Here is a 12645-nt window from a genome sequence, read left to right on the forward strand (position 1 = left end):
TTGCCGCACCCGCAGAGTTTCTCTAGCAGTTTTGTCTACAATCTACAAATCTACACGTCTTTGAGTGTGGGAGGAAACCGGAGCGCCCGGAGAAAACCCACGCAGTGACGGGGGAACGTACAAACTCCGTACAGACAGCACCCATAGTCAGGATCAAATGCAGCTGTCTGGTGCTGTAAGGCAGCACCTCTACCACTGCGCCACCATGCTGCCCCTCATGTTTAAAGTAATCTCCTGACATTTGTATCCTTTGATCTTATTGATGAATGAACGAATGAATGAATATGTTTATTTGTCAAGTAGTCACATACAAGGAATTTGCCTTGGTGCTCCGCCCGCAAGTGACAACATGACATACAGTGATAGTTAGGAATGACACAATGATAACCATTCTCTCAACATGTCCTTTCTGGGGGGTAGAGGTGGGGTGGGGGGGGGTGGGGGATGGGGGGTGGGGGATGGGGGGTGGGGTGGGGGGTGGGGGTGGGGGGATGGGGGGTGGGGGGGAGGTGGGGGTGTGGGGGGGGGGGGTGGGGGGTGGGGGGGGGGTGTGGGGGTGTGTGGGGGGGGGTGGGGGGGGGGGTGGGGGTGGGGGGGTGGGGGGTGGGGGCTGATGAGGGTGTAGGGAAGATCATCAGAAATCACATTTCTCACACTTAAAAATCTCAACGCATATGGGATACAATTGATATTTCTACAATAACGTTGCAATCCTTGGTGCTTAATGGTCTAGAAAAAGCTGGACAATCGGTAAACTCATAGAAACATAGAAAATAGGTGCATTCAGCCCTTCAAGCCATTCTATATGATCATGGCTGATCATCTAAAATCAGTAGCCATTCCTGCTTTCTCCTCATATCCCTTGATTCCATTAACCCTAAGTGTTAATTCTAACTCTGTCTTGAATCACTCATGTGCCAGCTGGTGCCCGTGTGAGGGTTGGCGGTAGTAGATGCCCGTACATCAGTGACAATGGGGATGCCCAGGTGAGCCATGTTGTTGATGATCTCGCTGTCCTCTGGTGGTATCTGGGCGTGCTGGATCAGCTTGTTCAGGTTCTCCTCAGTGATCCCTGGTTCACAAGCAGAAAGAATATGTGATACAATTGATTATTCCACAATAACTTTGCAATGCTTAGTGCTTAATGCTGTAGAATGCCTGAACCTGGTGCACATGCACAGAGATCTTCCACCTTCACCGCTCACTCATCAGTCAGAGGATGTGTGAGGAGTTCAGGACTTGTTCTAATCCCGTCCCGTCACCCCCACCCCACCCCGCACTGCCAAGCAGACAAACACAAACGCAGCAGATGCTGGGAATCTGAAATGAAACCAGGACATGCTGCAGATACCTGGCAGTGGAGTAGAACAGCCAACTTTCTGATGAAACATCCAATCCCCATCCACAAACTTCACTTTATTCTCTGTGGCCGCCATCACAACTGTCCCGCTGAGTTACTCCAGCTTTTTGTGTCTATCTTCAGTCTAAACCAGCATCTGCAGTTCCTTCATTTTAGTTTAGTCAGGGGATACAGCATGGAAACAGGCCCTTCAGCCCACTGAGTCCGTGCCGACCAGCGATCCCCGTACACTGACACAATCCTACACATACACTAGGGACAATTTACAACTTTACCAAAGCCAATTAACCTACAAACCTGTACGTGTTTGGAGTGAGTGAGGAAACTGGGGCTCATGGAGAAAACCCTCGCCGGTCACGGGGAGAACGTACAAACTCCACACAGACAGCACCCGTAGTCAGGATCGAACCCGGATCACTGGCGCTGTGAGGCATCAACTCTACCGCTGCACCACCGTGCCATCCGTGTAAAATAAAATCCAACATCAACATACAGGGAATATTCTAAGGGATAAGTTACTTGGGCAGCTTACAACACAGTGGTATGAATATTGATCTCCCTAACTTCAAGTAATCCTTGCATCCCCTTTCTCACCGTCCCTCCCCTCGCTAGTCATCATACTAGATTCACTGTCCGTATAACTGATTCCTTTTCTCCAGAGATGCTGCCTGTCTTCATTTTAGATAGACAGGGACTAATTAGGGATGGTCAGCATGGTTTTGTGTGTGGGAGATCACATCTTACAAATTTGATTGAGGTTTTTGAAGAGGTAACCACAATGGTATATGAGGTTCAAAGCCATGGACGTTGTCTGTATGGACTTCAGTAAGACATTGATATAAGGTTTGGCGTGGTACGCTGCTCTGGAAGTGTAGATCGCATGGGATGCGGGAGAGCTAGCCAACTGGATAGAAGATTGGCTTCATGGAAGGAAGCAGCTGATGGTGTGAGGTTGTTTTTTGGACTGGAGGCCTGTGACTAGTGGTGTACACGCCCCAGGGATCAGTGCCGGGCCCATTGCTGTTTGTGGTTTGCACCAACCTGTACAAGGCTTGATTAGTAAGTTTGCAGATGGCACTAATGTGGGTGCTATCATAGACGGTTATGAAAAATTGCAGCAGAATCTTAATCAGCTGGTCAAGTGGGCCGAGGAATGGCTAATGGAGTTTAATGCAGATAAGTGTGATGCATTATGATGCATTTTGTGGTCAAATCAGGGCAGGGTGTTCACAGTGAATGGCAGGGCCTTGGGTAGTGTTGTAGAACAGAGGGAACCAGTGTGGCAACAGATTACTGATCTTGCAGCACCAGTTTGATGGGGGCACAGGGAGGATCCTCAGAAATCACATTTTTCACATAAAGAATATGTGAAACAACAGATAATTCTAATTTAGTCATTAATATTCTAGAAAAGTTAGATAATCATTAAACATGACGTGACCAAATAGAAGATAGACACAAAATGCTGGAGTAACTCAGCGGGTCAGGCAGCATCTCTGGAGAGAAGGAATGGGTGATGTTTCAGGAAGGTCATGGGGAGAACGTACAAACTCCGTACAGACAGCACCCGTAGTCAGGATGGAATCCGGATCTCTGGTGCTGTAGGGTAACAACTCTACCGCTGCACCACCGTGCCACCATTGTCAGGGTTGAGTTTGCAGACCTGTATATTAATGTTTCTCACTCACCGTTCTTCAGGAAGATGTAGAGAAGGATGATGCGGATTTTATCGTAAGTTGTGACATTATTGTCCAGCAGAATGGGGACAATGGCTCGCATTGGATCTTTGATCTTCTCTCCTTCGGCATCAGTTCCCATGGCTAAATCCTAACAACAAATTGACAAATGCACCACTTTATGATCATAGAATCACCTTGCACTGAAGAATCAATTGTTGCCAATCCCATTTCCCGTAGCCCCGCACAGCCCCCCACACGTTTACCCAGGTCACTTTGTAAACCACAATTCAACTTGCATCCACCACATTTTCAGGCAACAAGCTTCAGATCTTCACCACAATATGCTGGAGAGAAGGAATGGGCGACGTTTCGGATCGAGACCATTCTTCAAACTGAGAGTCAGGGGAGACGGAGACATGGGGAAATGGAAGGGTAAGGTATGGCAACACAGATCAAGGGAATGTCGACTGGTTCATTGTTTGCAGAGGGGGAGGTGACAATGAGGCATACAAGCAGTAACATTTAATCAGGAGGACAGTGGAACTAGTTGGAGAGTTCGATGCTGCCTGGCCGTTGAGTTACTGCAGCTTTTTGTGTCTATCTTTGGTTTAAACCAACATTTGCAGTTCTTTCCTGCATAGTTGGAGAATGACGGAGGGGGGAGGGCCAGAGAGAAGGGGAAAGCAAGGGTTACTTGAAGTTAGAGCAGCCAATATTCATAACACTTCCCATGCAAAATATGACGTATTATTCCCCCAATTTGGGTTGGGCCTCACTCTGACAGTGGAGGAGGACCAGGGCAGCAAGGTGTCTATCTTCAGTGTATCTTGGCAACTGCAGTTCATTCCTACACAAGCTGCAGACCTCAATGACACATTGGAATCTTTCAGCTTGTTCCATTTTGCAATCTTCCCCAAAGTTTGCATCTTGTCCCTGTGACTGCGTAGGTTTCCTCCCGCATGCTACAGATACGCTACATTGTAGATTAGTTGACCCTAGTGTGTGATTGAGAAAGTGGGAGAGCATAGTACTTGTGTGAGTGGGAGATCGATGGTCAGCATGGACTCAGTGGCCTCTGAATAGCTCGAGAACTCACTGAGTCTATGTCCCAATCTGCTCAACTATAAATGGTTTATGAATTTAGACCAGGGGCTGGCTATTTCTTTGGCAAGTGGGACGTTTAGAAGGTTGAATGTAAGGGGAGAGCATACAGTTAATTGCAAGACCTTTTACACCATTGATGTGCAGAGGGATCTTAGATTCCAAGTTCACAACTGACTGAAGGTGGCAGCAGAAGTAGATGGCGTGGCGTATGATATGCTCATCTTCATTATGAGGGGCATTGAATGTAAGAGTCTGGATGCCATGATGCAGCTCTGTAGGACACTGGTTAGTCCGCATTTGGACTATGGCGTGCAGTTTTGGTCACCCCATTACAGGAAGGATGTAGAGGCTTTGGAGAGGGTGCAGAGGAGGTTTACCAGAATGCTGCCTGGTTTAGAGGGTTTCAGCTACAGCGAGAGGTTGGGAAGACTGGGATAGTTTTCTCTGGAATTTTGGAGGTAGGGGGAGACTTGATAGAAGTGTGTACAATGATGAGAGGCAGAGAGAGTTGGAATGTTTTTCCCCAAGGTAGGAATGTTGAACACTAGAGGGATAAGGTGAGAGGGGGAAAGTTTAATGGACATATGTGGGGCGTTTTTTAACACAGAGAGTGGTTTGCGGTGGAAACATACAGCCAGTAGTGGTGACAAAGGCAGATACAACAGTTATGTTTAGAAACATACAAAAATAGAAAATAGGTGCAGGAGTAGGCCATCCGGCCCTTCGAGCCTGCACCGCCATTCAATATGATCATGGCTGATCATCCAACATCCTGTACCTGCCTTCTCTCCATACCCCCTGATCCCTTTAGCCACAAGGGCCACATCTAACTCCCTCTTAAATACAGCCAATGAACTGGCCTCAACTACCTTCTGTGGCAGAGAATTCCACAGATTCACCACTCTCTGTGTGAAAAATGTTTTTCTCATCTCGGTCCTAAAAGACTTCCCACTTATCCTTAAACTGTGACCCCTTGTTCTGAACTTCCCCAACATCGGGAACAATCTTCCTGCATCTAGCCTGTCCAACCCCTTAAGGATTTTGTAAGTTTCTATAAGATCCCCCCTCAATCTTCTAATTTCTAGCGAGTACAAGCCGAGTCTATCCAGTCTTTCTTCATATGAAAGTCCTGACATCCCAGGAATCAGTCTGGTGAACCTTTTCTGTACTCCCTCTATGGCAATAATGTCTTTCCTCAGATTAGGAGACCAAAACTGTACGCAATACTCCAGGTGTGATCTCACCAAGACCCTGTACAACTGCAGTAGAACCTCCCTGCTCTTATACTCAAATCCTTTTGCTATGAATGCTAACATACCATTCGCTTTCTTCACTGCCTGCTGCACCTGCATGCCTACTTTCAATGACTGGTGCACCATGACACCCAGGTCTCGTTGCATCTCCCCTTTTCCTAATCGGCCACCATTCAGATAATAGTCTACTTTCCTGTTTTTGTCACCAAAGTGGATAACCTCACATTTATCCACATTATACTGCATCTGCCATGCATTTTCCCACTCACCCAACCTATCCAAGTCACCTTGCAGCCTCCTAGCATCCTCCTCACAGCTAACACTGCCCCCCAGCTTCATGTCATCCGCAAACTTGGAGATGTTGCATTCAATTCCCTCATCCAGATCATTAATATATATTGTAAATAGCTGGGGTCCCAGCACTGAGCCTTGCGGTACCCCACTAGTCACTGCCTGCCATTCTGAAAAGGACCCGTTTACTCCTACTCTTTGGTTCCTGTCTGCCAGCCAGTTCTCTATCCACATCAATATTGAACCCCCAATACTGTGTGCTTTAAGTTTGCATACTAATCTCTTATGTGGGACCTTGTCAAAAGCCTTCTGAAAGTCCAGATATAACACATCCACTGGTTCTCCCTTATCCACTCTACTAGTTACATCCTCGAAAAATTCTATAAGATTCGTCAGACATGATTTACCTTTCATAAATCCATGCTGACTTTGTCCAATGATTTCACCACTTTCCAAATGTGTTGCTATCCCATCTTTAATAACAGACTCTAGCAGTTTCCCCACTACCGATGTTAGACTAACTGGTCTGTAATTCCCCATTTTCTCTCTCCCTCCCTTTTTAAAAAGTGGGGTTACATTAGCTACCCTCCAATCCTCAGGAACTACTCCAGAATCTAAAGAGTTTTGAAAAATGATCATTTATGCATCCACTATTTCTGGGGCTACTTCCTTAAGCACTCTGGGATACAGCCTATCTGGCCCTGGGGATTTATCAGCCTTTAATCCATTCAATTTACCTCACACCACTTCCTGGCTAACCTGGATTTCACTCAGTTCCTCCATCTCATTTGACCCCCAGTCCCCTGCTATTTCCGGCAGATTATTTATGTCTTTCTTAGTGAAGACAGAACCTAAGTAGTTATTCAATTGGTCTGCCATGTCCTTGTTTCCCATGATCAATTAACCTGTTTCTGACTGCAAGGCACCTACATTTGTTTTAACTAATCTTTTTCTTTTCACATATCTATAAAAACTTTTGCAGTCATTTTTTTTTGTTCCCTGCCAGTTTTTTTTCATAATCTATTTTCCCATTCCTAATTAAGCCCTTTGTCCTCCTCTGCTGGACTCTGAATTTCTCCCAGTCCTCTGGTAGGCTGCTTTTTCTGGCTAATTTGTATGCTTCATCTTTTGTTTTAATACTATCCCTGATTTTCTTTGTTATCCACGGATGCACTTCCTTCCCTGATTTATTTTTTTGCCAAACTGAGATGAACAATTGTTGTAGTTCATCCATGCAGTTTTTAAATGCCTTCCATTGCATATCCACCGTCGACCCTTTAAGAATCAATTGCCAGTCTATCTTGGTCAATTCACGTCTCATACCCTCAAAGTTACCTTTCAGTAAGACCATACATGGTGGTGTTTAAGGCAGGCACATGGAAATGTAAGGAATGGACTTCAGTTCGTCCATTCATGCTGCCCCCTCAGTATTACCCAGCATACAACTGGGCTGGAGGAACTGTGGGTCAGGGAGCCAGGTTTAATGTGCTGGGCAAGTTGTTTTAACAAAGAAAGTCCTGGAACACATTGCCAGGGGTGGTGGTGGAGGTAGATACAATAGTGGTGTTGAAGATGCTTTTAGATAGGCACATGGAAGAGAGGGATTTGGATTGTGCGTAGACAGGCTGATGAGAAACCTGTGCGGTATTGTTACATCACGCCGTGATCTGATGCAAGCTGTTGTCGCTCAACACTATTTGAATTACCAATGATGTGTGAAACAGCCACAATGTCTGTACAACGTGAACCTATTGACAGGGTGACAGATATTGTTGAAGCTAAACGTTTTCCTGCTGAGTTTTTAAACTCTCATTTCCCACCTGTGTGCCCCCACATAATCAGGAACAAAAATGAATCTAGAACATAGAAGATAGAACAGTACAGTACAGGTACAGGCCCTTCAGCCCACAATGTCTGTGCCGAGCATGATACCAATACCAACTCTTACCTGCCTGCACATAATGCATATCTGCCCATTCCCTTCATAACCCTTTGCCTGTCCAAAAGGCTCTTGAAAGCCACCATCATATCTGCTTCCAAGCCTTACGTTCCAGGCACCCACCACCCTCTGTGTAAAAAAACCTGCCCCGCACATCTCCTTTAAACTTTGCCCCTCTCATCTTAAAGCTATGCCCTCTAGTACTACATTTATCTATTTTGGGGGGTGGAAGCAGGTTGGGGGTAGGGGGGGGGGGGGGGGGGGGGGGGGGTAATGGGTTGACCAGAACTGCATGCAATACTCGGTTCCATTACTCTGCCATCCTCATTGCTCCTCCTTTTCGGAGCTTGCGGTTCTGAACTTTGATCAAATAGCCTTTAAACAACTCGTGCATGTCAGATGTGGACTTATCCAATAATAACTGCTCTCAGTCTACACCCCCCCCCCCCCCCCTTTCCCCCCCCCCCCCCCCCCGTGCTCTTGACTAAGAACATTATACTTCGCTTCACTCCAACTCAGTCCCTACCAGCAAGGTCCAGCCTTCCCCACATTCAAAACAATCTTAAAGCTACTGGATCCGGACACAAAATGCTGGAGTATCTCAGCGGGACAGACAACATCTCTGGAGAGAAGGAATGGGTGGCGACCAGAATGATTGGTAATGATGATGAGAAAGAGGTCTTCCCCTCCGTTATTGGTTATTCGCATCTGATCTACATTGTTGTATGATGTCACTTCAGCTTAGTTTCGCTACAATGCATGGACAATGACTAGATCTTGAAACCCAATGCTTTACCCAGGGTCAGATATATCACGATCATCCTGGAGTTGGAGAACATATTCATCTATACATCTTTACACAGATTGAAAAGAAAAAATACAGCATATTCTGAAGCATGTTTACACATGGTGCATGGGTACATTCCTGTTTAAAGAGAACGTTATGAAATGTTTAGAGACAGTGAAACTGCATGCGAACGTACAAACTCCGTACAGACAGCACCCGCGGCCAGGTTGGAACCTGGGTCTCAGGCAGCAACTCTACCCCTGCCCCTGCCTCTACCCGAGCCGCCCTTTGTCGTTGTACAAAGTCATTTAAATGCATCTAGTGATCTCACATCTCACCTGCTCAACACGACACAATTTGTCAACAGTGCCCTGATAATGTTTCATACAATCCTCAGCAAGATGAAGGTGTGTGGAATACTGCAAGATAAAAATGGACATCAATCTCAGAACGACATCACATCCTCAATATAACTTTGTGTTAAATTGATAGAAATTCTTCAAGGTAAATTCGATCAGTAACCAGTAAACTAGAGGTACAATAATCCTCTTCATTCACAATGACTCCACATTGTAGTTATTGAGACCATGGGTACCTTGCTCAGCTCCTTCTGATACTGAGGCATCTTCTTCAACATCTGGGACAGGTCCCTCATGGTGGTCTGTAACGAGGACAAATGGGATCACGTTACTGATCTTCACTTCACAGCTCAGCTCTTCACAGAGTGAAGATAATGTTGCCAGTTCCCCATCCCAGTTTCCAACCCCCCATCCCCAACCCCCCTCTCCAAACCCCCCTCTCCACCCCCACTCCCCCCCCCCCCCCCCCCCCACCCCACCCCAGCCTTCCTCCACTATGAAGAAAACTGGCTTTCACTAGACCTGCTACTAAAAAATGATCGATTTTTAAAACGGCAACCTATTTTTAGTCGAGGCCGGTTTTAATCATGATGAAAAAATAGCAGCGACCTAGATGAAGCCTCAACCATGTGGAAACCACTTTCAACCATTAGGGAGAGTGACCAAAACCTCTTGTGACCTCATGAAAACCTTGGGTGACGGGCAAGGTCACCAGAGGTTGCCGTTTAGGTCTCCTAAGTGGGACAGGCCCTTTAGGCAGGACAGAAGCCACCATCTTTCAACTCCAATGAAGGAGAGCTTCACAGTGCAAGTATATTGGAAATGACCCAAGATTATAATTCCTTATCCATTATATTAGTGAAGTTGGGAGGTGTTAAGTGAGAATTAGAAACTCGAAAATCTGCAGGTTGGAAATCTGAAATAAGATCAGAAAACACTGGAAACACTCTGCATGTCAGGCAGCATCTGTGACGAGAGAAACAGAGGCAACATTTCACAGGGAATCAGGGATGAATGGCCTTGCACACAGCGGCCGCCCGTCCTGTTGAACACCTCCGCTGTTTGCCGTGTAAATGTCTAGTGAGGGTTTGGTTTGGCCAAGAGTGAGCATGCCTGACCCTGACGAGAGAGCAGGAAAGAACATTAGAGGTGAAGCAAAGACGGGGAATGCGTGCACTGACCTTCTCCCCGGTCGCCATTCTCTTGCTGGAGGAGAAGTCTTTCAAAGACCGTGTCACTTCCCTGCAAAGAGAAATCATTGTCCGGTAAACACTGGCCTGAGGTGCTTTACACAAGTGTTTGTTTTCTCCTAACACCTTCAGGAATGGTGGATGTTTGAGCACAGCACTGTTTGAACATTTGTCACCCAAAAGCATATTATCCATTCAATTCTGGGTTCAGCTTAGAATAGAATAGAATGCCTTTTATTGTCATTCAAACAGCTTGGTTTAAATGAAATTGCATTTTCTACAGTCTTACATTACAAAAAACCCCAAGACCCACACTTAACACAACGTTCTCTGGGATCTCCAATTTCCTCCCACACTCCAAAGACGAGCAGGTTTGTAGGGTAATTGGCTTTGGTGACTTTGTAAAATTGTCCCTAGTGTGCGTAGGATAGTGGTAGTCTGCGGGGATCGCTGGTCGGTACAGACACAGTAGGCCACAAGGCCTCTTTCCATGCTGTATCTCTAATGTAAACAAATTAGATGTGAACTGTTTTAACATGAGTAACAGGGCAGAAAAGATGAAGCAAAGGAATGGATGTATATCTGACGTGGAATCACCATAACCACAACTAGAGTTCCTGCCACAACCAGAGAGCAATCCTGAACTACTATCTATCTCATTCGAGACCCTTGGACTATCTTTGATCAGACTTTACTGGCTTTACCTTGCACTAAACGTTATTCCCTTATCATGTATCTATACACTGTAAATAGCTCGATTGTAATCGTGTATTGTCTTTCCGCCGACTGGTTAGCACACAACAAAAGCTGTGCACTGTACCTCGGTAGATGTGACAATAAACTGAACTGAACTGGGCTGAGCTGATAGGCAGTGTGTAAATGCAGACTGTGGGTGGCGGGTACGTACTGAGACACCTCTGCAATGTGCTTGTGGCGGAGAGTAATCCACAGATCATCATCCTCGTCCAGAAGCACCTCCTTCATCCGGTTATCTCCAATCCCACTTGTCTCGTACCTGCGGGCACAAAGACATCAACCACTCTGCAGTTCCAGCAAACATCCTCCTGGGAACAACATGTACAGTGTAGGAAGGAAGGAAGTGCAGACGCCAGTTTAAACACGAAATGCTGGAGTAACTCAGCGGGACAGGCAGCATCTCCGGAGAGTCTGAAGATCAGTCTGAAGGGTCTCGACCCGAAACATCACCCGTTCCTTCTCTCCTGAGATGCTGAACAACATGTACCCCCTCTACACATGGGGTTCCCCACACACAACACTTGAGCTGTGCACAGGAACAGCTCAGGGGGGTAAATCCTCACATTGATACGTCTATATATTACCAGGGAGAGTTCTAGGTGACGGATGATTGACGAGCAACACTCACTGCTGAGGGTTGAACAGGCAATCTCAGAGGACAACTAGCAACGTGATTAACTTGACAACTTCTGTTCAGCAACGAACGCCCAGGAGCGAAGAAGACTTCAAAAAGTTGTGAACGCTGCCCAATCCATCACCGGCTCTGACCTCCCCACCATCAACGTGAGTTACCGGAGTCGCTGCCTCAAAACGGCAGCCAGCATCATCAATGACCCACATCATCCTAGCCACACACTCATCGCAGCCCTGCCATCGGGAAGAAGCTAGAGGAGCCTGAAAACTGTAACGTCCTGGGTCAGGAACAGCTTCTTCCCTGCAGCATTAAGCTATTATTCACGACAACCACAAATAAGCTCTGTACTAGACTATTGTTATTACTGCGCTATTAATGTTTGTTTTTTTGTGTGAACGTATGTGTACGTGTGTATGTATATATATAGATATGATCGACATATATGTGTATTTGTGTGTATATATACACACACACTGATATTTTTCTCTCTCTGGTTTATGGTTTTGTTTCCAATGTACTATGTTTCTATATTGTGTTGTGCTGCTGCAAGTAAGCATGTCATTGTTCTATCTGGGTTACTGTCCGCTGTAATAGCCCAGCAACCCCCCCTCTTCAGGCAAGGCTGGGGATGGGCAATGAATGAGCGTCGAGCATGAAACTAAACACTGCGCTGGGCAGGAACCAAACGGTTGCTGAGAGCGCGGTGTCTGCAAAGAGCAAACCGGGGTAGAGAAACGGGAGTGTTTGTGGTGAGAGTTGCAGGGTTGATGCTCTGGCAGCTGAAGGTGGGGCCAGTGGAGGGGTAGATACTGGGACAGGCAGCATCTATGGAGAGAAAGAATGGGTGATGTTTTGGGTTGAGACACTCCCTCTGATGTAGAGGGGAGAGATATAGACACAATAGAGGCCAGAGCAGAGGGGTATATGGCTAGGGAAGATTCCACAGTTGGGGGAAGGGGTGAAGGCCATGAGAGATCTGTTAAAAGAGACAAATGGAGCCATTGCATGAACAGGAGATAATGTTTTGCAGCTGACGCCTTGCTGAGGTGCCCGGGCGGAAGGCTAGTCGTTTGGTGTGACCTCGCCCAAAGGCTTGTCGGGCCCCACCTGAAGGCTCACTGGTGGACAGTCCCGGGAGGGAGCTGGAGACATGAGACGCAAGGAGCAAGGATTGTGAACCAGGGTAATGCCTCCACTCCTTCAAGGTCGGCTGCAGGAGCTGCCCGCGGGACACAAAGATGGTTGGGCAAGGAGAGGAGAGGGGCGTTGGCTGGCAGGAATGGCTCCAATACA

The 12645-nt window shown here is 46.7% G+C and overlaps 1 protein-coding gene across 2 annotated transcripts in view; it reads right to left on the bottom strand.

Annotated features, from left to right (window-relative positions):
• Positions 1–12645, bottom strand: part of LOC129711817 (syntaxin-binding protein 1) — a 107522-nt gene that overhangs the window by 13645 nt on the left and 81232 nt on the right. For both annotated transcript variants that reach the window (XM_055659751.1, XM_055659752.1), the window contains exons 10-15: positions 10870–10977; positions 9954–10014; positions 9009–9074; positions 8752–8832; positions 3049–3187; positions 963–1072 (exon numbers count right to left, since the gene is read on the bottom strand). In XM_055659751.1, coding sequence (XP_055515726.1) covers positions 963–1072; positions 3049–3187; positions 8752–8832; positions 9009–9074; positions 9954–10014; positions 10870–10977 — 565 coding nt within the window. The remainder of the gene's footprint in view (positions 1–962; positions 1073–3048; positions 3188–8751; positions 8833–9008; positions 9075–9953; positions 10015–10869; positions 10978–12645) is intronic.

Source organism: Leucoraja erinacea, chromosome 31 (assembly GCF_028641065.1).
Source record: "Leucoraja erinacea ecotype New England chromosome 31, Leri_hhj_1, whole genome shotgun sequence".
NCBI lineage: Eukaryota > Metazoa > Chordata > Chondrichthyes > Rajiformes > Rajidae > Leucoraja > Leucoraja erinaceus.